The following is a 27,382-nucleotide window of genomic DNA, read 5'->3' as shown; positions in this document are numbered from 1 at the left end:
TTTATATTTATATTTATATTTATATTTAACATTTAGTGATCTGTCAGATGATGTTGAGGTGTGTCACACGAATCATGACGTCTATCCGGTTCTGGACTCCTGTAGTACACAGGACTGCTCTGCTCGGAGTAAAACAGGAGAACGCAGTGGAAAGTAAGATGCCTTTTAATAGGCGTTTCGTATCGCCCTCTATTTTATCATTGTGGTATGTTTGAATGAATGAACGAACCGGTGTCGTCATAGCAAATAAAAACTTGGTCAGTCTACCGTATCATTAAACACGTTATGCTAGTTACTTAGCTAGTTGCCCAATGCTAACAGTTACCATTTTAGCTTCCTATGCCATGTCATCAATTCAAATGAAGTTAACCCGTCAAGTGATGACAGATCATAGTGGACCATTAACTGATCAGCATATTATTTGTTAAACTAACGTTACTTCTATTCAAAAGTCACATCAGTTAGCCAGTTAGCTGTGGCTTAATGCCAACACAGCCATGGTATAAGTTACTAACGTTAGCCAAATAGCAGGACAACGTAGTCAGGTACCCTAGCCAGTTAGCTAACGTTATGCTATCCTTAGTTTAAAACTGACATTAATCTTAACGTTGACATGATACAGCAGTTTTTCAGGGACTGTGTAGTCACTGATATAACTTTATTGTGTTGTACACAGAAGCACATTGTAAACTACTTAGGAGAGTCACTCAGCTTGTTACCATTGATTTGCCATGCTATATTTTTCTCAGGTGTCTCTAGTAGTTTGTGAGTAGAACCAGAGCCCGTCTACGACATTCTCTGGTAGAACATCCTATGTATGTGTTGCCCGGAGAAACGTGAGAATGGCAGATGACAAGGATGTATTGCGTGATGTCTGGTTCGGGAGGATTCCAACGTGTTTCATGCTGTACCAGGACGAGGTCACTGAGAGGGAGGCTGAGCCCTTTTATGTGGGTATTTGCACACCCTTATTGTGATTTAGTGGGGAAATGATTACCTAATTTCCACATTTTCATTGCTTTTCTTGTCTGGAAATGTCTTAGGTAAGAGTTATTATTAGTTACCCTGAAACCAATGTAGCATACCTGAGTACAGCTGGATGTTTGTGGCCTAGGTGATATTGCTACTTAAATCTCCAATACTGCATTATTGCAGCCTAGCTTCTCAATTAAAATATAATAGAACATATCTTATATTCTGAAGAAGTGTTTCATATAGTTATGTGAAATAAACTAGTTCTGAAAATGTACTGCATATGCCATGTAGTAGGCTAAATATGTTTTCTGTTATCTTAAATTCCTACCCTGATAACCACAAGGTACTTCCCCACTGATTCAGTAGAAAACCTTAGTCTGTGTGTTTGTTCAGGCCTACCAGTATATTAAATCATTCACTCACTAATAGGGAATGTGAAAAGGTAACATTATGTAAGATGGCATCATGTGCATGTGATGATGTGTGGTTCAATATCCACAGCTTCTCCTGCCAAGGGTAAGCTATTTAACCCTCGTCACTGACAAAGTGAAGAAGCACTTTCTGAAAGTGATGAAGCAAGAGGATGTTGAGGAGATGTGGTTTGAATATGAGGGGACACCTTTGAAATGGTTAGTGGCTTTTACATCTTTATTTAGAGGATGTCATGTCAAATGTTATCCGTGGCCTACTGGTTAGCGAATCCGAAGGGTGGCCAATTTGTGGGTCCTCCCAGTGAGCCAGATCCGCTTCAAATTTGAATGGGCCCCATATCCCTCCACTGAATTTTTTTAAAATTGGTTTGGTAGTTTTATCATAATCTTGCTAACCAAGAAACAGCACTAAAAGTTAGTGAAGGTACCAGTCATGCATTTCAAAACAAAATACTGTAGTTGCTGATTCGTTAAGTCCTGTAAATTCTATTCCATTATTGCCTCTCAACATACCTATAACGACTTAATGATATCTTGACCATATATTTAGAATTTATTTTGAAAACACAAAAGTAGTAGTCATTTAAGTGCAATGATGATGATATGTAATCATTGTTTAATACATCCCATTTATCTTTCAGCCATCATTAAGACATGGCTAAAAATGTATACAGATATGTCAATCCTTCCGTTGCTTAAAACGCCAGCATATAGCTGGTTAAACTTGTCTGATCGGGTGCATTTTTGTACCATTTCAACTGTCTGCACACAGGCAAGTCAAGAACTGATGTTTTAGTGAAGCTTAATCCAAACTTGGAGAGATAAATGGAAATGCATTGAATGTCAGCAAAGCGCTGTGTTACAGTATGCTTACACTTACAGTGCGCTCAGTAGTTTTGAACGACACCACAGCAGTGATCTCTAACTTCCCACCGGCCTATAATCACCAGCCACTACTGCCACTAGAGTATCTGGATTCTGAGGATGCCTGTTCAGACCTAACCTCACACAGAACTGCTTCCGAGGGGCCAGTCACACGATTAAAATTCATTGAATGCCTTTAATAGTGAGGGAATAAATACATCTTTATTGCTTGTTAGATTATCTACCTCTTTATTCCAAAGAGATGGACATCGGGTTCATATGTCCAAAGCAAAGCATGATCCAACTTAATGATTTGACAAAATATTCAGACGCATAATGTTTTATTGACACAAGGGGGCAGTATTGGCTTGTCCAGCGCTGGATGGAAACGGGCATAGTCAGCATATTATGTGATGCCTATGCCTTCAGTTCACAGTTCTGTTGCAGTGTAAAAAGCAAGAGTATAATTTGGTTTAACAAGTATGAAATTGGAGACAGCATGAGACAGTTGAGTTGAGAGATTTAATTCAACAAAAATATTTGGTTCACCTCAGAGTCCCCTCATAGTGTTTCTGTATTATTAATATTATTATTATTATTATTATTATTATTATTATTATTATTAGTAGTAGTAGTAGTAGTAGTAGCATTTCAATCATCTCACATCAAAATATGTTTTTTTTTAGAAATGAGATTCATTGATCATGACCTGATCTTTTGTTTACTCTTATCTTTGAAGGCATTACCCAATTGGAGTGTTGTTTGATCTACACGCATCGAACACTGCCCTACCCTGGAGCGTCACTGTGCACTTTAAGGTACGTTCTTCATTCAGGTCTATAACTCTCAGATGAGAGTCATTACTGGATTATTGGCTGAATACATTTTGTATAAATAGATAGATAGATAGATACATGCATACATTGATACATAGAGACATTCAGTTATTCATCAATTTCTTCCTCTGACCCATCCATGGTTAGTGAACACACACACACACACACACACACACACACACACACACACACACACACACACTAGGACCAGTGAACACAGTGAGTAGTGAGCACACACAAACACCCGGAGCAGTGGGCAGCCATTGTTGCGGCACCCATGGAGGAGTTAGGAGCCTTGCTTAAGGGCACATCAGTCTTGGATGATTCCCAGTCTGATTCCCTAACCAGTCTGCCACGGCCAGGAGTGAAGAGTTGTGTGATGCAGTCATTATATTGTGGTCTAGTATAGTTTGATTTTTCAGCCTTTCATGTGGATCTTTAGTGCTTTAAGCTTTAACTGATTCCAGGAGTCATCAGCACCTACATCAGGCGTGTCCCTGACATGAAAGGAATAGATTTTTATTAGTAGTGCGGCACTCTTCTGAGAACCTCCATTAGCTTGGAGATTCTACCTCCTCACTCTTAACGATTTTAGTAACTCGAAAAGCAGCAATGTCTCATTTACTGTTTCTTGCTGATCTGTGTGGACAGGCACAGATTTCTTGTGTTTTCCACTTGGTTTCCTACATTCTCCACGGGGGCAGCCGTGGTCTACTGGTTAGTGCTTCGGACTTGTAACCGGAGGGTTGCCGGTTCGAACCCCGACCAGTAGGAACGGCTGAAGTGCCCTTGAGCAAGGCACCTAACCCCTCACTGCTCCCCGAGCGCCTCTGTAGCAGGCAGCTCACTGCGTCGGTATTAGTGTGTGCTTCACGTCACTGTGTGTTCACTATGTGCTAAGTGTGTTTCACTAATTCATGGGATAAATGCAGAGACCAAATTTCCCTCACGGGATCAAAAGAGTATATATATTTATACTATACTTATACTAAATAGTACAACATATATATTAGGGGTGTAACGGTACACAGAAGTCACGGTTCGGTTCATACCTCGGTTCGGACATCACGGTTCGGTACGAGTTCGGTACAATGGAGGGAAAAGCAAAACAAAAATGCAGAAAGCATTTTTTTTGTACATGTCTCAGGCTGTACCACCTAGTGTCATACAGTCTCTTCCCTGAGTTATCTGCAACAGCCTGAAGTGTGTAAGATGTAGGCTAAACAGTACAATAAGTGCCCAGACTCCATCTGTAACTTGTAAACAAAATAAGACAATCAGCTATAAAACTGAAAATAGGCCTACAGCATCTCTTATTTCTGAAAGTGCAAATTACATAGAAAATTATTTTTAAAAATCCACTTAAGCAAGACCTTCAACATCTGTGTTTAGTTGTATATGGAAGGGTCTACAATTTGCCTCAATATTTTTCATTGTGTGTAAAGTAATAATCTAGCCTACTAACTGTGAAAATATCACACTATTTTGCCTTTTTTTTTAAAAACGAAATTGCTCCTTTCATTTCATAAACAGACTACAACTAGAAGTCACGTGACTTTGCCCTTTGACGTTAACTCACCGTAGCATGGTTTGTTTATTAGCCTGGTTAGCATTGTCACTTTATTTTACTGTCTATGCACTTAACACTACCAGCTCCTCATGTGAGAAGTTACAAGTTACCCCAACATAAAGGTAATTACCACGCGATTTACATAGCTTTCTGTCCTTACGAAATCATTTAATTTAAGCCATAGGTTTTGGCCCTATTTGTATGTGTATCCAAAGGCTGCTGAAGCGCAGGGGAAGTTTTTTCCCCCTCGTTTCAGTGATTGGTAGCCTACATCATCTGGGTGATGGCTTCGAATATGTGTAGCATTTTTTCCACTCACATACCCAATGCTGAACAACGCCAATCAGAGCTTCCGAGCTAAGGCGAGGCTACAGATTAGCGTTAGGTGTCGCTAAAGAACTCCCGTAACTCTCGCTACTTAACAGTAATTGCGCATGACATGAATTAATCCGCACACAAGTTTTATGTATTTTTATACCGTGTATTCTCCGTGTAAATTCATGCACCGAACCGTGACGCCCGTACCGTTTCGGTTCAATACGAATACATGAACCGTTACACCCCTAATATATATATATATATACTTATACGTATACTCCTTAAGCGCTTTCAGATATAACCTCCGGAGTATATGCGGAGGTTTGTCAAACGGAGGTCCTACCCTTCGGATGATTCAGATATGATGCTAACCTGCGGACCTTATACTGACCTTATACGGACGTATGTGTGAACGACATACACGCACATTACAGAATCTCCGTGTGGTTGTCGAGTGAATGGTGGGGGCTTGTAGAGTTCACAAGATGCGAGATATGACGCAGAATATATGCGGCCGCTGCTGTCACAGCTGCTTTTTGTTTACAAAGTGTAGCCTAGGCATTATGTAGGCTAAAGAAGAGAAATCTATTGTGCGTAGGCTAATACTTGAAGTAAGTACGTAAGTGCACGTAAGTGCGCACTTGAAATTGACCTACAGTATTTGTATGTGTGCTTCGAATAAACACATTTATCTGTTTTCAACGTTGTACCAGAATCTGGTTTGCGTTGGAGAGAGAGGGCATGCACAAACTTTATGGTAGGCTACCAGTCAATTCAGTAGGCTAACTCAAGACTTCAAGGCCATCATAAAACGTTTTTAAGCAACAAACAAAATACTAACATAACAGTGAAGTTGTTCGTTTTTTCATGGTTTATTTTTTTTCCAAAAGCATCCTCTCCCCATGTGTCTATTGCATAGAGTGGTGAAATACCGTCTATTGAAAACAGTGTTGGCTAACAATTTATTAAATACTCCTGTTATTGTCGTCAACGACGTTTGTAGGCTACTGCCTTTTCAGCGCCTTCTGCTTATCAGTCTTTTGAATTCGTTTGGCCTTGCCATGCAGTTGTAGGCTACAACGTGCCATTCCCTTCATGTGTTGTATGCCCTCATGGACAGTAGCTCCGTGATGTCTGCATCTTTCCAGGTCGGAGATTTTCTGGACAGCACTATGCCACTCCATCATAACACTGGCATTTAAGTCAGATCTAACAACATGGACGCACGAAAGAAACGTCACCAACACGCCCTCTCACTAGGTGTGAATTTTAACCGCATGTTCTACGCCTCGTTCAGACACAGCATATTTACATAATGTCTGGAGGAAATACTAGGGGGGGAGTAGTAGAACAACCGGCTAAATTCGGACTTCCATATGACCGGTTATGTCGTTCAGATATACGGCCCCACCGTTTAACATCGGCAGAAGCTCCGGTCTTACACGTATGTCTGAAAGCGCTTCTTGATTCCTCATGCTTCTGGTCTGTGCTTTGTAGAGTTTCCCTGAGCGGGACCTGCTTCACTGCCCATCCAATTCTGTGATCGAAGCCCACTTCATGTCCGGCATCAAGGAGGCTGATGCACTCAAGCACAAGGGCCAGGTGATCAACGACATGCAAAAGAAAGACCACAAGCAGCTGTGGATGGGCCTTCAGAATGGTGCGTCATGAAATCTCTCTCTCTCTCTCTCTCTCTCCTGAAATCTAAGAGTGAATTCTCTAAAACCATTTCATAACAGAGCTCAAAGGCGCAGAGAATTGTGTAGGCGCACAACAGCCCCCATCTATTTTCATAACTGGATTTATGGCTTAGCAGTAGGTTTTTAGAAACAACAGAGACCCCCCCCTCGCCCCTGCCAGCGGGTCCCTGAGTACAAACTGGGTTTGGGAAGCATCTCCACCACAGACTCCGACAACCATCTACGCCCGTGGTGTGAGACGGAGGGGGAGGGGTTAGTGGTAAGGCGAGAGAGTCACATTTGCTGACTGCGGAACTGAGGTCAGCTCACCTGGGAGCGTGTTAATGTGTCAGCCGTGGTGGTGGGGAAGCAGGCCGTGAACACCCACGTGGGAGTGTGAAGGGTTCCCGCTCTGTGCGCTCTGTGCCGTGAGACATAACTCCGTGTGGCTTGGCTCAGCTGATCCTCTTACTCTCACCTCAGCGCAGCTGCCAGCTCATAATAACCCTCCACTTAAATAGTCAAGAGTTCAAGCACAAAAGTGAAGGTCTCCCGTAACCAAGAACGACAACTTTTACTCACGATTTGAGCATCCATTTCACATCAAGATTGCAATCCTAATGTTCTCACTGGGAGGTTATAGTTTGCAGTGTGAATTTTTTTTTTCTTCTTTCTTTTTATCTTCTTTCTTTTCTTCAGATAAATTTGACCAGTTCTGGGCCATGAATCGAAAGCTGATGGAATATCCAACTGAGGAAGGAGGCTTCCGCTACATACCTTTCAGGATATACCAGGTACCCCATGAACCTTCTCTTCTGAAACAGCAGGAGCATTGCAGGCTCTTCTGGGCCTCTATGTCATATTTTGGTCAAGCCTGAGTGTCCCATACTTTGGGGGGAGAATGACCCAGGCCATATTCTGAGCTGTTGGCTGTCGATCCATACTCAACTGTTACTTGCTCTACTTCTCTGACTGTGCGGCTCCTCTGAGAAAGGAAGTTTGGGTTCGTGGCAGTTGTAGGCTTGTCCCAGCAGAGGGCACCATATGAGCTGTAGAATGATTGCTTGGTACCCCATTGGTTGCCACGGTCAGACAAGTGCAGATGCATAATGAGATGCCTTCAGCATGTAGTGTCATCAGATATGACTGTCTACTGTGTGTTCACTAACCATCCGCATGTCCTGAGGTGGTGGTAGCAGAGTGGCTAAGGAGCTAGGCTAGCATGCAGTAGTAGCCAGAAAGCTGTGGGTTAAATTTCTGTTGCCACCGATGTGACCTTGAGCAAGGCACTTAACCCCAAGGTGCTATGGGGAGAATGGCCCTTGCAATAATTGTAAGTCGCTTTGGATAAAAGCATCAGCTAAATAAATTAACAATTCTAAAGTATAGAAAGTATTTATAGTGTATGGTGTCCACTGTTAAGTTTATATTCATTTTTTAGCATTGTCAGTAGTTAGCCCACGTGGAGAATGGCGTACATATCAATGTGTGACTAATATCCTTTGTGAGAAGCTGTAAGACGTGCTGGAACTGGTTTTCATGTCTGCCTTCATACTCTATATGTTTATGATGAAATATGTATTGGAAATGTGTATTGGAAGATGTGAAAATCACAAGCAATGGTGCAACCCATCTGTACAGTATGGGTTACAGATTTAGACAGTAGATGTTGTTACTATAGTGTGGAGTTGAAATTCGAGGTGTATTTATTAGCTTTAGATGTGTAAACATATCAACCCTGATTTGCATATGAATGCGATGTTAAGTTAGCCCACTGCTTTATGAGAGCTAGTGGTCTCTGAAAATGCATTTGAAACCATAATCAAAGCCGTTTCATAAAATGTTGGGACATTGTGTAAATGCAAATAAAAACAGAAGGTGATGATCTACAAATCTCGTAAACCCATAGCTGCAAATTGGACATGGACAACATATGAAGTAGATAATGACAAATTTGATTATTTCATGTTTTGAATTTGATGCCAGCAACATCTTTCAATAAAAGTGGGGACAGGGGCATGTTTACCATTGCTACTTTACCTCTTCATACATTCTGTAAATGTTTAGGAATTCAGGACACCACTGTCCAATTCCCTCCTTTTTTCTTTGGTGGTGCGAAAGACCAGCACTGCCTTTGGCTAAAATCACTAATGTCTTTATATTATATTTATTTGGACCTTGTCCTATAGCGTAGGCTAGGTGGATTGCTTACCATAGCCATGCTGGTCCGTTTTACATTAGATCATCAGATAAAGCACTGTAGTATAGCTTGGACAATTTATGTGGCTAAAATTTGATCTAGGCTTGCTGTTGTAGTTTTTCCTACCAGTTTGCTGTTTAAACTCAGTTGACAGACGCCGCTCTGAACTCTCCTGCCAACACCAGTTACCTTTCCTGCTTGTTCTCTCATCAGGTGCGATGCAGGGAAGCTTTCTCAGAGCAGACTTGACTCACTGCAGTAAACAAACGTTTTAATGTTTTCCTCTTCAATGAGCAATTACAGGCAGACACACTGAACTGTAGGCATGGAAATGGAAGTATTAAACTCTGGTCGCTATCAAACTACTTCTCTGTTTCACAAGCTGTATACTTCCTGAACTACGTTACCCACAATGCTGTTACACACACGGTTACATCGCTATACCCAGAATGCCTTGCATGTCTTTAAACACCACAAAACAACACTTTTTGTAAATATATACATTTGCATACTTATGTACTTGTAACATTTTGAATTTCACTGTCCCACCATGACAATTAAACAATAATCATGAGTGAGAGTTAAACACCATGACAGTGGAAATTATATGTCACATCTGCTATATATACTTAATGTCTTCTTTAGAAAAATTGTCTGTGAGACACTGGGTTGATGAGTGAGGTGGTAAGGCATGAATTGATATTGCAAATGGAACAAAATGGCGGCCATGGTTCACAAACCCATGGTTCGGTTCATATCACGGTTTTAGGGTTACGGTTTTCGGTTCTGTATGGTTCTTGTTGTTATTTTTTCTTTTCATCTTTAACACTTCAGAAATATTATACTTCAACATGATATATAGCTTAATTATCCACAATTTAGGCTGCAGTATTAAAAATAGTTTTATCATGTAATCATGTAAAGAATTTTACTTGACTTTAAGCACATCATTGAGACCATCTCTGAGAAAAGGAAACGTTAGATCATCCATGTGAGGACGACCCTATTTTATTTTCAAGGGCTTTTGAGATCTGGGGTTATTACCTTACAGTAAAATGAATTACCCTACTATACGTCACCGCTGCACACATGAGAGTTTGTCAGGGCCACTGGAGGAGGGGCTGCTTACATAGCCTACTCCCCTTAATTATTGCAAATATAGACTTGCTTGCGACTTAATTTTTTGTGAGTGGTACTTTGTTAATATTTGGGGGAACTGCGAATAAGGGGCTGCGATTGCGAATGAACTGCAGAAACAATATATTAAGTATTATATTGTTTTGTATTTGTATGTCGCTAACAATAACCATATTATCATACGTCAAATTAAATCCAAAATGTTACCACACTCTAATGATTTACGAACCGCGCAACGCCTATTGGGACATTCTTTTGCTGAAGAGGGCGAGTTTTCAAACGTGATTGGGTGGAAATGACTCAACCCAATCTGTCAAGACTGCTTGCAGGTAGTTGAGTGGGATGCACAACCAGAGGTTGTATGCCATTATGAGGCTTGTTTCTGTTCTTGCTTAACTCAAGTTCCACAGAATATTGTGAAATAACAATTTCAAAACATTTTTACACACGTTCTTAGCAGCAACACAAAGTAAAGTTTGGTTGCAGTCCAAGCAGGGACGTCACTAGACCTTTTTTACTGGGGCAGGTGCCCCAGTATTGAACTGCTGTGCCCCAGTAAAATCTCAAGTCCAGGTTCAACTACACGATCGCAAATTCTTTTGAAATTCGGACTTCTAAACAGACCATTTTAATGCAGTTTTCAGAGGAATAGAAATACCAACAGAGAAAGCAGCACCCATCTTCTGTCCACAGTGCCCGTCTTCTGCCAGACTCACATGACGTGAACATTGCCTACCTGCAATAGGCTTCACTTCACTGCTTGACACTACCCCACATGGAGAAATGTTGCACATTAACAATGGAGAGAACCTTTCAGAAATTATTTATTGTCCGATTGGGTGAGCAAAACCATAGCTTTTGGTGAACGGAGATGCAGATCATCCCCCTAATTTATTTGCACCATAGGCTATTTGCTACAATATTTACATCTGTTACAACAAGTCGTGACTTATGCTCATTAAACTTTTAATTTAGGCTACAACAGCCTAATGTCGAGTAGCGTAGGTGAGACCCATGTCTGTATCACTGGGTTATTAATGCATGATAGGCCTACGCTATAATATCTAATTTGAAAGGAAATGTAAAAGACATAGATTAGACTAATGACAAAACTGTAACAATAAAATCATTATTGCAAAGGTAATTCTGTTGTATAGGCTGTACCAGCTTAGTGTCAATTCAAAGACCTATTACCATTTTTTGGATTAGACTAGTCAGTCTCTATACTGTTTTCATGGACAGCAAGAATCCGCTTCGATCGTTGTTTTAAATAACGTTGTTTGTTGCTTCTACCCACCTTATCTCCAGTGGTTCAACAGTTTCACTTGCGCAGATACGCACACACATTGAATGAACGCTCCCACCACAACCCCCCAATGTTTTCACTCTTTATTTGATAGCACTACATTAAGAAATATTTCCTAATCTGGAAAATGTTTGGTTTAATTTTCTTTTGGTCCGCAGTTCCATGATACCATTCAATTGTGCCACAAATTAGGCCTATCCGCGGACCAGCAATCTCCTTGTCCAGGAGGCCCAGAAAAAGCAGGCTCTGTGAACAGAATACTGTTGCATGTCCAGTGTAGCCATGGGTTTGTGTACACGGAAAATTACAAGTGTCTTGATGAGGAACTCTTCACTCAACACATGGCAAACCATATATCACAATAAACAGCAGACCTTACCGAATACATAAAGCAAGCATCTTTACAACAAGTGGTTCCCGAGTAATCCAGTTTTGAAATTGCAACAGATTTCTACATGGTCTCCAACTTTGGGCCCAAATTATAATGTATTCTCATCTAAACTACAGTATGTATGTCAGTATAAACATTTTTGTAAATTGCTTAGCCAGAGTATCCCACCATCATGGTTCTTCCTATATTGCCAGATTCCAGACAATCCCACTTACAAACACACACATACACATATATAATGCAAAAATATGAAGACACACAAATGATTTCTTGATTTATTTTCTTAATATAAAGGCTGACATAAGACATATTATATAAGACAAATATTATCACATCATACTTTCCCAGATATGGGTAGCCCAGACTGTCCTGAAAAATGAAGAAATAGCATAGATGGCCATTACAATGGCCAATATAACAAGCTTATCTTTTAACTAGCTGGTTATTAACTGCTAGATTAACTAGCTGGTTAGCTGCTAGCTAACACAGGTGACCACTAGGCTACTGCATAATTTCATGGAGTGCACTATGTACACTATTTTTGACCATTTCTGAATTGTGGAACTCAGTAAATATGCTTTGTGGTTATGAACTTATTGCAGTATCATCATAACTATTCCACCTGTGTATGCATGGTTAAAATTTTGAAGCGCAAAATAGGCTACAGCAGAAATATTTCCATCCATATATAAAACTAAGCAAGTCTAACCTCTGAATTTCTTCTCAAAGTGCACCAGATTGATGCATTTAAATGTTAAAATATACAAAATGTTCTTATGGGGGAGCATGCCCCCGGACCCCCCTAGGGGGGCTTGTGCCCCAGTGCATCTCTACGTCTAGTGACGCCCCTGAGTCCAAGGTTTGGTTGCTATTCAAACTTGTTTCATGATCTAGTGCCAAGACTAGATATCGTATTTGTGGAAGCACTCCTTCGCAATGAGTGGGAAGTCATCTTGATTGATACTTACCCCCCTTAACCCACCAGCTTATTGACATAAATTACATGGAATGAATTGACTGCCAATTATAGGCTGGGTATTACATTTAGCTCTCTGTTCTTGGTAATACTGTCATTCTCTCTCTCGTTCTCTCTCTCTCTCTCCCTCTCTCTCCTTCCCCCTCTCTATCCATCTCTCTCGAGGTAAAGGAAAGGCTGGTGATGCTCCAGTCCCTGTCACCATGTGGTCCTTCGGCAGGTCAGGTGTCAGGTGATAGACTGAAAAGAAAAGTGTGGTGGCTCAGGTGCATTGTGCTCTCATCTGTATTAATGGGGCCTTTTGTTTGATGCCACACTCAATAATTAATGGCCACCCATTTTAAAAATGCAGCGAAATAGCTGTCACTTCTCACACTCTTTACCTGCTGTCCGAGGCCCTGTGCGTTACATCCCGGGGGAACGTAGCTTCCTGCCAGTGAGTCAGAGTTTCTGGAAACCAGATCGGCGCCGAGACAGCCCGGGCTGTTCACCCGCTCTCCCGTCCACGTCTCGTGGCCCGGTGTTAGTTACACAGCGGCGACACCCGAGCAGTGCGGGCCACGGTTTCCTTTTCACGGCTCCGCGCCGGGACGTCTATTGTCTGTCGGTCGGCCCGTTTGTCAGCTCAGACAGCTTAGTGACAGCAGCACCGGGCCCCGCGTGCCAAGCCCTGACAAAGACGCCTGGAGCGGGCCCAAGCCCAAACGCTCCTCTGTGAGCTCAGATTAAGAGATCCGGACCATCTTATTAGCTTTGGACTCTCACGCCACCTCACCACCAGTCTTTTGGTGTGCTGATATTAGTTTAGGAATGCCCTTGTTGGCCTATTTGTTTACCTCATCTTCAAAAGTTCTTTTGTTGTTGTTGCTATTGTTGTTTTCAATGAAGGCTTGTTTTGACTAAAGCATAAATAGCTAAAAGGAAAATATATAAATGGAAAATATTTGTACAATCTGGTGTATCTTCAACTTTGTTTAAGAAGTCGTACAGATTTTTCTGAGGTTTGTGCTTACGCGGCAAGAATATTGCTCTTGCAGACAATGTAAGCATCTATCTTTAAGCATACTTCCTATCTACAGTTCTTAACAGTTGCACAATGCATGGATCTTTTCAAGCTATCCTTATGTCTACCCACATGTGGTTTAGTAACATTATAGACATTTGGTGTAACACTACCAAGCTACCTACCTAAAAAACTTTCAAAAACCTTGCTTACATCATCAACATCTTTTGGCGATGTTGCTAGCGATGTTGTGCTGTGAATACCTCTCTTACATTTTCACGGGGAGATCCATCCCAGACCGCAAGAGCATAGTTCTTCTCAGAGACAAGTTGCCTTAGATTCTGACAGTTCTTTCCACTTTTTCTTTCCTTCTCGTTAAGGCCATGAGCGAGAGGCCCTTCATTCAGAAGCTCTTCCGGCCAGTGTCACCAGAGGGTCAGCCCTACACACTGGGAGACCTTCTGAAGGAGATGTGTCCTTCGGCCCTGCCCCAGGACGGTAGGTACCACCCCCCACCCTCACCCACACACATACGGTAACACTGGGAGACCTTCTAAAGGAGACGTGTCCTTCTGCCATTCCCCAGGATGGTAGGTACCACACCCACCTCCCCCACCCTCACCCACACACATACAGTCACACTGGCGTTGTGAAAGTAAAACAAAGTCCAAGCAGAAAAGCGAGGGTTTGATGTAGACATGTCTGTGCCTAGCAGACTTTGAAAAGGGGGCTCTACAGGAAGCTGAAGAAAGCAATCCAGTCTCTTCAAAGCGTGCAAGTGGCACCGTGGTCTATCACTTTTTCTTTTCCCTCTTTTTCTTTAGGAGAACCAACAGAGCACTCACTCACACACACACACACACACACACACACACACACACACACACACACACAATCATCCAAGATAAGAGCAAACTGTGAGATGAGAGCCCCAGAGTGGAGAGGACAGAGGGGAAGTGGACCCGACAGGAACAGAGTGATAGAGTGATAGATAGTGATAGAGAGAGTGAAGTGAAGAAAAGAGGGGGAGTACAAGGAGGCAATGGTGGGGAGAGGTGCAGCCAAAACAGGGGCACTGTCTGCCCCCTCTACCGAGAGGAAGCAGATAAGCAGACAATGGCAGCTGTGGGACAGAGAACCCACACGAGAGACACCAGCATAAGTTTGGGAGGGGGGGGGGGCATGAGAGATAGCATGAAAGGCCCTTAGTCATAGCACCCATTTTTTCGTCCGCAAAGGGTGGGGGGGTGGGTGGGCCCTGATAGAGGGAGTCGTCGCGTGATAAAGGTGAAAGTGGTGCATTGTCTCCAAAGCTATTTTGTTGTGTTCACTTCCCCTCCCTACCAAGGAGATGAGTGGCGATAGAGAGAAAGGGTCTCGGTGTGTTTGGATTCTAAAGCACGAGGGCATTCGCCGGCGGTGTGATGCGTCTCGAGGCGCAGTGTTGTGACTGAGCCGATAAAAGGTGCTTTTCTGTGCCTTTCCGTCTCTGTGCTCTCTCTCTTTTTTATCTCAAGGGAGTTTTCGTCATAGTAGATATAACCAGTGATAGCAGTTGTATCTGTTATGACACTGCTCAAAAAATGAGTGTGTGGGGGTGGTGGTGGTTTGTTTTGGTGGGTGTTGGTGTGTTTGATTTAGTTCGAAAGTTCGCTGTATTTCCCCTCGATGGCTGCTGTCCACTGTGACGTTCAGGTTTGAAAGCGAAAAAAAGAAATATCATGGTAAATGATAGCAAGATGTGCTGTCTAAGTGGGGGATTCCCACTGCAAGACGAGATGTGTAACCCTGAATTCTTTACCATCTCTTGTCCTCCGCAGTGGAATAGCATCAACAACAACATCTTATGTCAATTACCCTGCCAGGATTCCCAAAAAGCCTCAGAATGTTCCATTCCCTGCTCCCACTAGGAGCCTCATCTAGGACCAGAGTTCAAGTGGGATCAGAGTCAGAGATCCAGTCTCTCCGTTGCCCGTTCCCATCGCAGTGCATCGTCACGAACGGATGAAACGAAACCTTTCACCCGCAAGGATGGCAATTCTTGCTCCGACCCCAAGCCGAAGTGAATTCCCCCTGGTGATAGTTCTGAGGAAGTCGGATGTTTTATATTTATCAAGACTGAGAGAGAGAGAGAGGGAGAGACAGAAGGAGAGAAAGAAAAACCTTTGCGGTGGTATTATTTCAAATAAACGACGAATACAGAAAAATCCCCACCCAAAAAAGAAAGCCTGGTCACAGCCCACGCAACAAGTGGTAAGAAGCCTTGAGTAGGCCCGCCCACCTTCCCGCCACTCGGGTATCAAATAGAGAGCTCCATCAGACAGAGGCCTGGCGAGGCACAGGGGGATTGTGGAGTCACCACAGCCTGCACCAACGTGTTCGGTTGCGGGTGGGGGGTGCTAAGAAGAGTCCCCATAGTTTCAGACCTATGTCTTCTTTTCTCTTCTTGCTGGAGTGGGGTCTGAGGCACAAGCGTTTAATTGAAGTGTTTAGTGATGTTCCAACTCAACCACAACACAGTTTCAGTTGTCCTTCAGGCATCAATGAAGTAATCTGCCTGTCCATGTATCTATCCCTCTGTCTGTCAATTTGTGTATTCATCTAATAGTATATTAATTTACCATCCATCCATCCTGGCACAGTAGTCTGATTCTGGATGAACTTGTGAAACTTCTGATTCTCCCTGTCCCTCCTGTGCAGTCCCGCGCTATGGTATGGCAGTCCTGTTCTTGGCCTCTCGGGCTGTGTAATTGCACTCGGACTGTTGGAGAAACACTGTCTTGCGGTCAGGATAAATATGGGTTGGCCACGCTTGAGCTGCCTTCGTGCTTGGCCCTGTTAGCAGTGCAGCGCTCGACCACAGCCCCTGCTCTGAGGGACTGACTGACTATGCGCCGAGGGCTGCCGAAGACTGTCTTGGCCAAGCCTTTGCGTTGGCATGCCTTGCCTTGGTGTTACATATAGTTGCCGATAGAAATAAGCTGGAACCAAAGGTTGCCTGCTAAGACAAGCACATCCATAATGCGTATAAATGAAACAAAAAATGAGTCACTCTAATTTTCATGCCTACGCTATTCCAAAGCAATACAACACAGCGTGTGAGTGGAAGAACCCATGCTGTGTCTCGATGAGTAACCATGTCACCAAGACACCTCAAGTGCCAAAGTAAATAATTGCATTCCTTACCTGTTGTGTGTTCATCTTTTACAGGTGCATTTGATTTGCATGATTGACAACCACATCCTGTGTTGCAAACTTCCAAGGAAAGTGGAGAAATGTGTAAAAAGGTCGCAGAAGGGTGTAGAATGGATTTTTCTGCTGTTGATTTGCATAGCCACTCCCCATCTATTAGTACCTGCTCAAGGGGAGAAGCGAGCATAGTGCTGGTCTCCATACAGCTCGTATGAATCCCACCCAGTGTTTCCCACAGAATTGGATTCAATTTGTGGCGGTAGCTTACTTTGACAACGGGGGGGGGGGGGGGGGGGGGTGGTTGTGTATTAAGATCGTCTTGGTAGTGTATAGGTCTAATTGAGTGCCTGTCACTTTAAGGCATTTGCCATTGTAACACAGTTGAAAGGCTGCTGATGTGTGGATGCAATTCATAACGTTTTCTACATAGTTAAAATAAAGGTTCGTACTTCTCCTTGGGACAAGCACTTTTGAATTTTGGAAAACACTTTTCCATTTACATTGGGATTTTGCAAACATTCAGTGTCAGAGTCAATAAAATGAGCCCTTCAACGAAATTGACAAGCAGCTGTAAGTAGGCTAAGCATGCTAAATTCGAAATCCAAACAGTATTCTAACGTTAGCTTTGAGCTACTGCTTGATTTTATAACTTAACTTACCGTAAAACTCAAAATAATAGCCCGGGCTTTTATTTTCCCAAATCGCCAAACTGCACAGGCTAGTATTAGAGACAGGCGTCTATATGAGACAGGCCTTTAATTCCCTTTACACAAAACTTTTCCTCTGCAAAGATGGAAAATATTATCGAATTAATTATTTCATCTTAACCTATATGACTAGGCTATCTGATGACAATTACGGATCATCATTCATTTAGTGTTGAGATTTTGTTCATTGTGAGATACAGTAAGATCCAAATAGCTGGATAGCCAGAACAGATGAAACACGTTTTAATTAAACGTAATCTACAAAGAGATCGTATCACACTGAAAGCTCATATTTTGTCACTAGCAAATAGCCTATATCGGTCCTTTGTCAAATACAGTTGCATTATCAGCCCTGACCAAAACTGTTCAGGAATTATTTATGCAAAAGTGGAACGTGCTTAATGTTTCATTCTCCCTCCTTTTCGGCACGAATGAAACAGCATGAGAGAGCATGAACCATATTGTTTCTCCCGTTTTGTATTTGCCAAATTTGACAACAGTCTACATTTAAATCATAGCCTACTTCCAGGCTTGCAGGAACATATTTTTGACCAGGGGTGCTGAATAACAAAATAATCATGGATGTCCGACGATTTCTCCCCATATGATTCGAATTTAGACAGCTAAATACGCCATTTCACCGCCGTGTATGAGTAGGTCTAAGAGTGAAGTTTTATAATGCCCTGGGCAGCCACATTCCACTGCAACTATGCGCAGCACTTGCCACTCCGACTCATCAATAAAAACTGCGCGCACACAGCAGTCCCATAGAAGCGCACTTGACTTTACATCATTAACCTATTTCAGTAGGTTATATAGCCAGAGAATGTCCGTAGACGGGCTCTGATATAGCCTAGTCTAAGGTAAATTCCTTTTCTGACTTCTTTCTCTTTATCGCCATGGCATTTAGAATAAAGAATAACGTTCGCGAACCGTTCTGGTTTTGTTGCCAGCATAAAAACAAGCTTACCATCGGCATATCCGCAAATTTTAAACACAAGGGATGAATTGAACGATGACGAAGTCGGACATATAGGCATAGTTCATATTGGGAAAAAAAAGTTATACAATTTGGAGCTTTTCCCCACCGCAGTCTTTTAATGCCATCTAATCATAACGTGTGCAGTCTGCGCCATACTTAAGCCCAAATCACACCCAAGATTCGCAACGAGATGAGCAGCAACTTCATGCAACATTCTAAAACCTTGCAACTGTGACCAGACATGTGAATGCTTTGCGACGGCTTGTAACGACGTGCAACATCTAATTCACACTGCTGTAACCTTCTTTCTGTAACGGTTTCGTGTCATTGCGAATCTTTAAACAGATGATCTGACGGGAAGAATATTTAGAAGATTAAATACAACCCGAAACTCATAAACAGACCAGGCCTCTACTGGAGACCGGCCTTTAACCCAAACCTGTAGCCACGCCAGGTGTTTAAAAGAGACAGGCGTCTCTTAGGGACTCAGCGATTTATTGAAGTTTTACGGTAGTTTAGTCTCTTCAATGTAGCCTACTATGTTGTGATAAGACCTTAGCAGAGTTCATTTCAATGCAGCAGTTTTGAACAAATTTGCGCAGCATGGTCACGATTCTAAGCGGATTTAATAGCAATTTAGCCAGACGTCTTCTATGCAATGCTTCTATGTGGCAACAACAATCCTTCAACAATCATGAATATTTTGTTAAATGCACATGCAGAGGAGGGGCAGCGGGCTACGAGAGAGAGCGGGGCGGGGCAAGGAAAGGCTGAGTGCGTAAAAAGCGCAGCTGAATGCCAATGCAAGGATTTGACCTTATATTTAATTTAAATTAAATTAAACATAGAATATTCTAGCCTGGCGGGCCATCCTATATCATTGAAATGTATAGTCTGGAATCGAATCATTCACCTGCTTAATCCAAGGGGCGGGCAGAGAATTGTCTTTCAAACTGCCTAGGCATGCAATAGGCCAGCGCTACGACCATATCCGTATCCGGTCGGCAAAACGGCAAATACATCCTTCTTCGAAAGGAATGACTTAAGTGCATTGTGTTGCTCTACTTTCAAAGAAAAGCACAAGTCCAACTCCTCCAAAGTTGACGCCAACGCCGATTCAAACAACCGCTCTTCGTTCGCCATAGCCACCTTCCTTGTTGCAGGATGTCGTTATCCTGTTAAGCCCGCCTTAAGACTCTAACGAAATAGAGCGCTGTGATTGGAGAACATCCACGGTGTTAAGCCAATAGAAATTCCTATGGTTCGATACTAGACGTACAGGCTGAGCAAATTAATTTGCCGCCGCTAGGGTGCGTCTAGATTTCTAGGCTAAGAATATTCATCTGTGGCGGCCGATTTTTATTTCGTGGCGCCCCGCCACAGATTAGTCAATGTATGGGAAACACTGCCACCCCCAAATACACACACACACACACACACACACACACGGATATGAATGACTAACTAGGCGCTGTAAAGACCTCTGAAGCTCGCCTGCAAAACAGCATGGGGATTTTGAATTATCGCACCTGTGAAACTTTTGCAGGGACGTAGAAATCGGAAATACAGGCGTTTTGCTCTACACACTTTTGTCCTCTGCCTTACGTTTAGACCTCAAGCATTGATTTTTGCTACCCTAAACTTGCAATGCAACTTGCCATAGGCAGTTAGCTTCAATTAACACCCGGATCTCCTTATATGGGCGAAGATGGCAGCTTTGGATCCTTTTAGTAGGTGAACTTCAGAGGTCTGGGCTGGATGAACCCCTACCCATACACACACTACACTCACACACTTTCCCTCCACCTCCGTGCTGCCCCTGACCTGTGCTAGTGGTCAGATTACTGTATGCCCCTCTGTAAGCATCTGCTGAGTGCTGGTTTGTTAGAGTGGAACCTGACTCTAACCTGGATGAACATGAAACCTGGAGGAGGTCCGGGCATCCAGGCGAAATCCAGTGGTGGTAATGGTGGTGATTAGAACACAGGAGGTGCCGGGGGAACAGCCCAGGCTTGTGTGGTTATGTTACAAACCACACGCAGCCACAGTCAAATGCAGTGTGTTGAGGGATGCAAGGTAGCACGATTGTTGTGTAAGCTTGTGAAGGCCATTAATCACTTTTACACACAGACACACATATTTCCTCTCTCTCGGTCTCACTCTCCCATTACACAGATAAACACACCTAGAGGCGAGTGCCTAGGCGCTGGAGAAATCAGCGGGAGCCTCTTCAGGCTTCTTTTTCAGCCTCGGACTCTGTGACAGAGAGCCTGTATCAAGATGGGTGGCTTATTAGTGTGGTAATGAGAGTTAAGCAGTTAGTTTATCGGAATGTGAAAGTGAGTGTGTGTGTGAGTGTGTGTGTGTGTGTGTACGTGGTAGCAAGCTTGATGTATCAATAAGTTGATGGTGTGGGCGGACCCGTGGGTGTTTGTTGTAAGCGCAGTAGGGTTGTGTGTGATGGTGTGCGCGTGTGGTATCAATGTGTACAATGGTGTGTGTGTGTGTGTATGCGCAAGGGTGAATTCCCCTAGCTCTCATAGTGAGAGTGAGAGTGAAGACGCACCCACCCCTCCGCCCTGTGTCTCTCCCATGGGGGAGGAGAGAGGCGAGGGTTCGGAGATAGAGCCTCTGGTGCACTCGCACTATTACTGGCCTCCAGCACCGTGTCCGTGCATGCCAGGACCTGCTGGCCAGAGTTCTTCACAACTGGGCTCTACGTTTTCGTTTTGAGATGTCTCTCTCTCTCTCTCTCTCTCTCTCTCTCTCTCCCCCTCTCTCTCTCAAATCAATTCAAATGGTGCTTTATTGGCATGAAAGAATAAAGTTACAGGTATAACATGTTAATATCAACTTTACATTAATATTGGTATAAAGATAAAATTCAATAATGAAAGGGAAAAAAATAGATAAATGGTAAATGCTACGAATCTCTCTCTCTCTCTCTCTCTCTCACTCTCAGTTGTCACAGTCTCTTACCTATACAAACATCACACTGATACACATACACACACACACAGATATGCACAACTGTATCTTATTCTGTTTCAAGACCGTCCAGGATTCACAAGCCCTTGAGTTTGCTGGCTCAGTTTGCTACTATTTGGGTTTGCTACCAAAGGCCTGCATACCTCGTTCACTGTTTTTCTGTGTTCCTCTCATCTGTATTTGAATGTGCCACAATTTTAACGGCCATCCCGTTATGACGTGTTGATGGTTTGTGGGATATGATCACATGGTGTTTTCTTCATATATATTCTCGCTCTGCCTCTACCTCTACCTCTTTGCAAGTTTATGCACGGTGGGTTGAAACGATCGTTGGCGATTAGTCATAAAGGTCGGTGCGAACTCCACCCCTCTCGCCAGCGCGTCTCCGCCCTCTCCGAGCGAGGTGCTGTTGCCTTGAGGGGTGTGGGGAGGGTTGAACGAGGGGTCAAAGAGGGTGGACGTGGCGGAGGCTGAAGAGCAAAGGAACCCGACCTCGGATCCAACCCTTGCGGTCACTCCTCACCTCCACCTTTTGCTCTCTCGGTGAGTTTTGACTTTGCAGCCCCAGTTTCCCCAGAAGTAAGGCCCCAGGCTAGATGCCTCTGCAGTGATTAATATCCGTTTTCCACAGATTTTTGAAATTGCGTGTGAGTGGGTGGACAATGGAATTGGGGCTTAGCTCTCCTTTGGAAGTTGCAGACTCTGCACCAGCACTTTCTGACTCTCTTTGTTTTGTGGGAGATATCTGGTAGCGATGTCTTGACTGCCCCGGAAGGTTGTGACCCTCATGCGCCAGTCCACTTACCCCTCCATGCACCCTCCCACACAAAACCGCAGCACCTCCTCCACAGGTCAGCCCCAGGGAACCAACCCCCCCCCCCCCCCCCCGGACACCTTATAGACAGCCACCTCATTTACATCCTTCAGATTCTGTACAGACTCAGTTCCTGTATGACAACATGAGTGATGAAATTTTTGAGAATTGCGGTGTTTCACATGGCCCATTTCACAAGACACATAGGGTATAAAGGGTTGACATGGGTATATAGGTTGACATGGCTCTGGTTTGGTCTTGTCTCAGTGTTTCCCCTACAATGTATTCAGCCGCTCCTGGAATTCAAGCGCCACTGCAAAAAAGTTGCCTAATTAAAAAAAAAAAAAAAAAACACACAAGTGAACAGCTGCCGTTTGTTCAGGTTTGAGGTTAACAAATAATAGTAAGCTAACGTTGAAGGCGCAGTCAGGGATTCCAAAGGAGATCACGTTGTTTGTGTTTATGTTTAAGTTTATTAGCAGATGCAATTTTGTGCAAAAAAACGTAGCCTATATTATGTTAACCAAGGAACCAAATTAAACACGCCAGCGAGGTAGCTCGCCCCTACCTTCAGTAGCCTATTCCCAGATGAATTCCACGCATTGTTTCGGTTTTGTTTGTTATACAGTCAATGCTTTCAAGCCCTGTGTTGCTAACATACCTATGCTGTGAAACTAAGGTCTAGCCTATTGGTGGGTTTAATTGAATTTAAGTAATAGGATACCTACCATTTACATCTGGAGATAGTTTGTAATTCCTGTAGAGTTCACCAAAATCCTAGAAATGATACAAGACACTTATCTCCTATAATCCAAGATAGATTTTCTTCGAGTTGTTAAGCTTTTGAGCATTTATTTTACCAAATGACATGGATTCAATTTCATCCACATATCCTTATGTGGATGTGGAGTAGCACAACAACGCTACTACTAAGTTAGCTTAAAACCATGAGAATCAAGCAAGCCTCACGGGCCGTCACGGCCTTAAAGTGACAGGCACTCAATTCGACCTGCACAGCACCAATACAGAGTGTAATGACATGAAAGAGAAGTCTATATAGTTTATACAGTGCTGTGCAAAGGTTAAGACACCCATGCTAAAATTAACTAAAAGGAAGAATAAAAATCTTATCTTTTGGAAATTGTTCTTAATGCCTTAATTTAAAAAAAAGAGGAAAAATCAAACCTTTAAGAACATCAATTCTTTTTGAATGTATCATGTATGGTAAATAGATAAATGTTATTATATAAATAAATGTCTTAACTTATGCACAGCACTGTACATTCTAAATAGGAATAGTTTGTACAGTGGCCTGTGATTAAGCTCTATTTTTTGTAATTAATTGTAAATAATACCTTTTCTGTTGTGTGTGTTGTGCCATTTCATTTTTGTTTAATTTCAATTTCTAATAATAATGTAAGTAATAATTACTAATTATATAATGGTGCTGCTGGAAAAATGTCTAGGGGAAACACTGTGTCTTATACAGTAATGTACACATTGTGTACATAGTTCAGGCAGGCCATGGAGTCACGCCAGCAACATGTGAATGTGTGAATGGCACAGGCTGAGAAACTGCATGCAGAGCGTCTCACGAGCGTTTTGCACCAACGTCTGCATCCACAGCAGAAGGAGGCTCATTTGTTCTTGTCTGTGACCCCTGTTGACCTCTGACCCCTGTGCTGCCCCGCTGACGTGGGCTGCCGGGTGTGATGGATAGGCGTGTGTGGCCGTGGCGGCCAGGCTCTGGTCAGGCAGAGGTGAAAGAGGTCCCACTGACCCATCCACAGCAGCGCCAGTTACACTCACACACAGGCACTCCCCTTCGCTGCCAATTAGCCCAATTCAATTACAGTCAGCTTTCTAGTAAGGCTCTCTCTCTCTTCTGCCCGTACTCTGCCTCTCTCACTCTCTCCCTCCCTTCCTTGGGACTCTGTCTCATTACCGTTTTGCATCGGTTCTCTTTCTCTGACTCTTTTTGCATCGGTTCTCTCTCTTTGTATACTTTTGTATAATTTCAATTTCAATTTAATTTCAATTTATTGTGCTTATAGAGCGGCAAAACCTTACGCATGTATCATGGCGCTTTACAGAGTGTAGACAATCAGAGGGGGGAAAAAAGAAAGGAAGAAAAGAAAAGAAGGCCCATGGGTTACAGGGGCGACAGGGAAAAACTCCCTAGAATTGGAGATACATATAGGATATAATCTTAACGTTACTTTACTTTTGCCACGGACCATGACTGCTGTCTGCTGTCTTTTCCCTCCTCCAACTTCCTGTTCGTTTTCCATTTATCTCCCAACTTCTCCAACCTAATTTCTCTCTCTCTCTCTCTCTCTCTCTCTCTCTCTCTCTCTCTCTCTCTCCCAGATGACCCAAAGCGATATCAGGTGGTGATTCACGGCATCGAGCCCATGTTGGAGACGCCTGTCCAGTGGCTGAGTGAGCACCTGAGTCACCCGGACAACTTCCTCCACATCAGCATCATCCCGGTGCCCAGCGACTGAGTGGGAACCCTCCTGCAAGTGCCGGAGGGAGGTAGAGGGAGCATCGCCTTGTTTGCCTGATGACCAGGGGTTGTTTGGACGGAGCCTCCGTGTTCGGTCTCTCTCGGCGGAGAGCAAAGCGGTGATGGGTTTTGGGGGAAGGGGGGGTCAGCGAGCGTGAGGACTCCGTGTGAGATCACCCGCTCTCCACCTCACAGCAGCACTTTCAAAAACTCTCTCTCTCTCTCTCTCTCTCTCTCTCTCTCTCTCTCTCTCTCACCTCCCCCCTTTTCTGTTTTCTCACATCACTGCGTCACAACGTCTGCTTCCTTCTCTGCATCCTCTGGTTGAAGAGGGTGAGGACATACAGACTCCCTCCCAGCCAGCAGGAGAGGCAGAGGGTGCTATACGATGGAACAAGCTCAAGTCCGGGCAGCTCCGGTGCTCCCCCCCCCCCCCTCTGCCTGGGGCAACTGGAAGGGCAGGATTGGAAAGGAAGACTTGTGGAAAGACTTTTAAAAAAAAAAAACTAAAAAAAAACTGCTTCTGCTGTGCTGCCTAACCTCTGTGCTGTCTTACCCTCCTCTTCCTGGCCACACTCCCAACAGACAGACAGAGAGCCTCAGACAAGTGGGATTCCCCATTAATGTTGCCTTAGTGTCTTGATTCCCCCTTCACACACACACACACACACACACACACACACACCGACACACACACACACACACACACACACACACACACACACACACCGACACACACACACACACACACACACACACACACACAGACAGATGCAGTTCCACAGCGGACAACACAAAGCTTTCTCTGAGTTAGTGTCGTCACGCTTGTCTTTTTTTTACTCCTTTTTTTAAATGTTCTCCCGTTCTTTTCCTTTGCCCACAGCAAAGAAGTTATCTCACTTATCTGCCACAGCACACACACACACACACACACACTCTCTCTCTCTTTCTCTCTCTCTCTCTCTCTCCTCTCTTCTGACTTCTCCTCTCTAATTTGAGTGTAATTTACTTCTCGGTCGCCTCAGATCTCCCCTCTCAGATCGCTGTTAATTATCTGTCGGAATCCTGTTTGTCGTTAAATGCGACCACTAAACTGCAGCGCTCGCTGCCAAATCCTGACGGGGGGTTGATTAGAGGCATCACTCATAGTCCTGCCATGGGGGGGGGGGGCGGCGTGGCGAGAGAGGTGTGAAAAGCTGCAATGGAATTCGCCCGTGTCTGTGTCGGCGCTTCTCATGTCATGGATAGACACACACACACACACACACACACACACACACACACACACACACACACACACACACACACACACACACACACACACACACACGCCCGGAGTCGATTCAAGCTGAAGGGGATTTTTCGGGACCCCTGAGCTTGGTGGTGATGTCACAACCATCGCCACATGCCACACATTACTTCCTGTGCGTGTGCATGTGAGTCAGTGAGTCCCGGGGGGGGGTTGGTTGGGTTTGGTTGGGGGGCTGGGAGAGTGGAGGGGGTTGTTTGGGTCCATCAACAGCTTTTCTGGGAATGTAGTTTATTTCTGGCGTGCGGAAATGATTACAGTGGCGAAGTAAGACCGTTGTCTGTTTGTCCTCGCCTAAACTTTTTTTTTTCCTTTTTTTTTGTGTGTGTGTACCTTGTCTTTCGTTGCATTCTTCTAATTCTTCCAAACGTCTTTAATCGCTTTGGCTCTCGAGTCTTTATCACTTCTAGTCAGTGGTCAGCCATTTCCTAAGACCTTGGCGCAAACATTGCAAGACTCAAAGCTGTGACATTCCCCCCTCGGCCCAAGTTGCTTTTGAGACAAACCAGGTCCACACAAGGCCAGTGACCTGGTCGAAGCGCCGGTCAGGAGGGTGGGTCTTGTGACACCTGTATATTTGGGCAGCGATTCCACCAAAGGTCAGCAGGCTGTCCACAGACACTTTCGAGAGGTGAACTGAGGTCAGTTCCTCAGTCCCCCCCCCCCCCCGCAGTTATCCTCATTTGTTAATACCCCCCACCACCACTACTCTCCACTTCCGAAGTCCTTTTCTGATTGGCTGCTTCATCTCCGTCAGAGAAACAGCCAGCAGCTCCCCTCCACCGCCCTGTTGAAGACGAAGGTGACAGTTTGGGGGCAGAGGTCGCGAACACAAACAGCATCCGTCACACCCGGCCACAAAGCACTTTGAGAAACCACAAGACATGTTTTTTCTCTCTCCCTCTCTCTCTCTCTCTCTATCTCTATCTCTCTCTCTCTCTCGTTTAATTGTTTCCTAAGAATACTCGCCGTTCCTTTCCGTTTGCGAGACGGCTGAACTTAACCGCTCAAGTTGAGTTGCCGGTGAGACAAACACATTTGTTTGTGTTTAGCCGACAGGGATGCGGGGAGGGTACAGTCAGACAGCAGGGAAGCAGACGCCAGAGGAGGGGGGGGAAGGGGGGGGGGGGTGGCGGCTGAGACTGATTATTTACTAATAGGAATCAGTGAGTGTTTCCCCCCGGGACAAGACCGT

The 27,382-nt window shown here is 43.9% G+C and overlaps 1 protein-coding gene across 1 annotated transcript; it reads left to right on the top strand.

Annotated features, from left to right (window-relative positions):
- Window positions 1-56: 56 nt before the first annotated feature.
- Window positions 57-26,333, top strand: atg5 (ATG5 autophagy related 5 homolog (S. cerevisiae)). The gene is made up of 8 exons (XM_076280691.1): window positions 57-153; window positions 750-950; window positions 1,477-1,604; window positions 3,010-3,088; window positions 6,492-6,654; window positions 7,373-7,467; window positions 14,067-14,184; window positions 24,740-26,333. Exons 2-8 carry the CDS (start codon window positions 843-845, stop codon window positions 24,874-24,876), a joined length of 828 nt encoding a protein of 275 aa, XP_076136806.1. The 5' UTR covers window positions 57-153; window positions 750-842; the 3' UTR covers window positions 24,877-26,333.
- Window positions 26,334-27,382: the final 1,049 nt, after the last annotated feature.

This window comes from Alosa pseudoharengus, unplaced genomic scaffold, assembly GCF_046254945.1.
Source record: "Alosa pseudoharengus isolate Yale_2024_CS ecotype anadromous, Long Island Sound unplaced genomic scaffold, YU_APseudo_1.1 YU_APseudo_1.1_scf_12, whole genome shotgun sequence".
Classification (NCBI taxonomy): domain Eukaryota; kingdom Metazoa; phylum Chordata; class Actinopteri; order Clupeiformes; family Clupeidae; genus Alosa; species Alosa pseudoharengus.
Note: the sequence above shows the minus strand (reverse complement) of the source record. Positions and strands in the feature narration are given on the sequence as shown.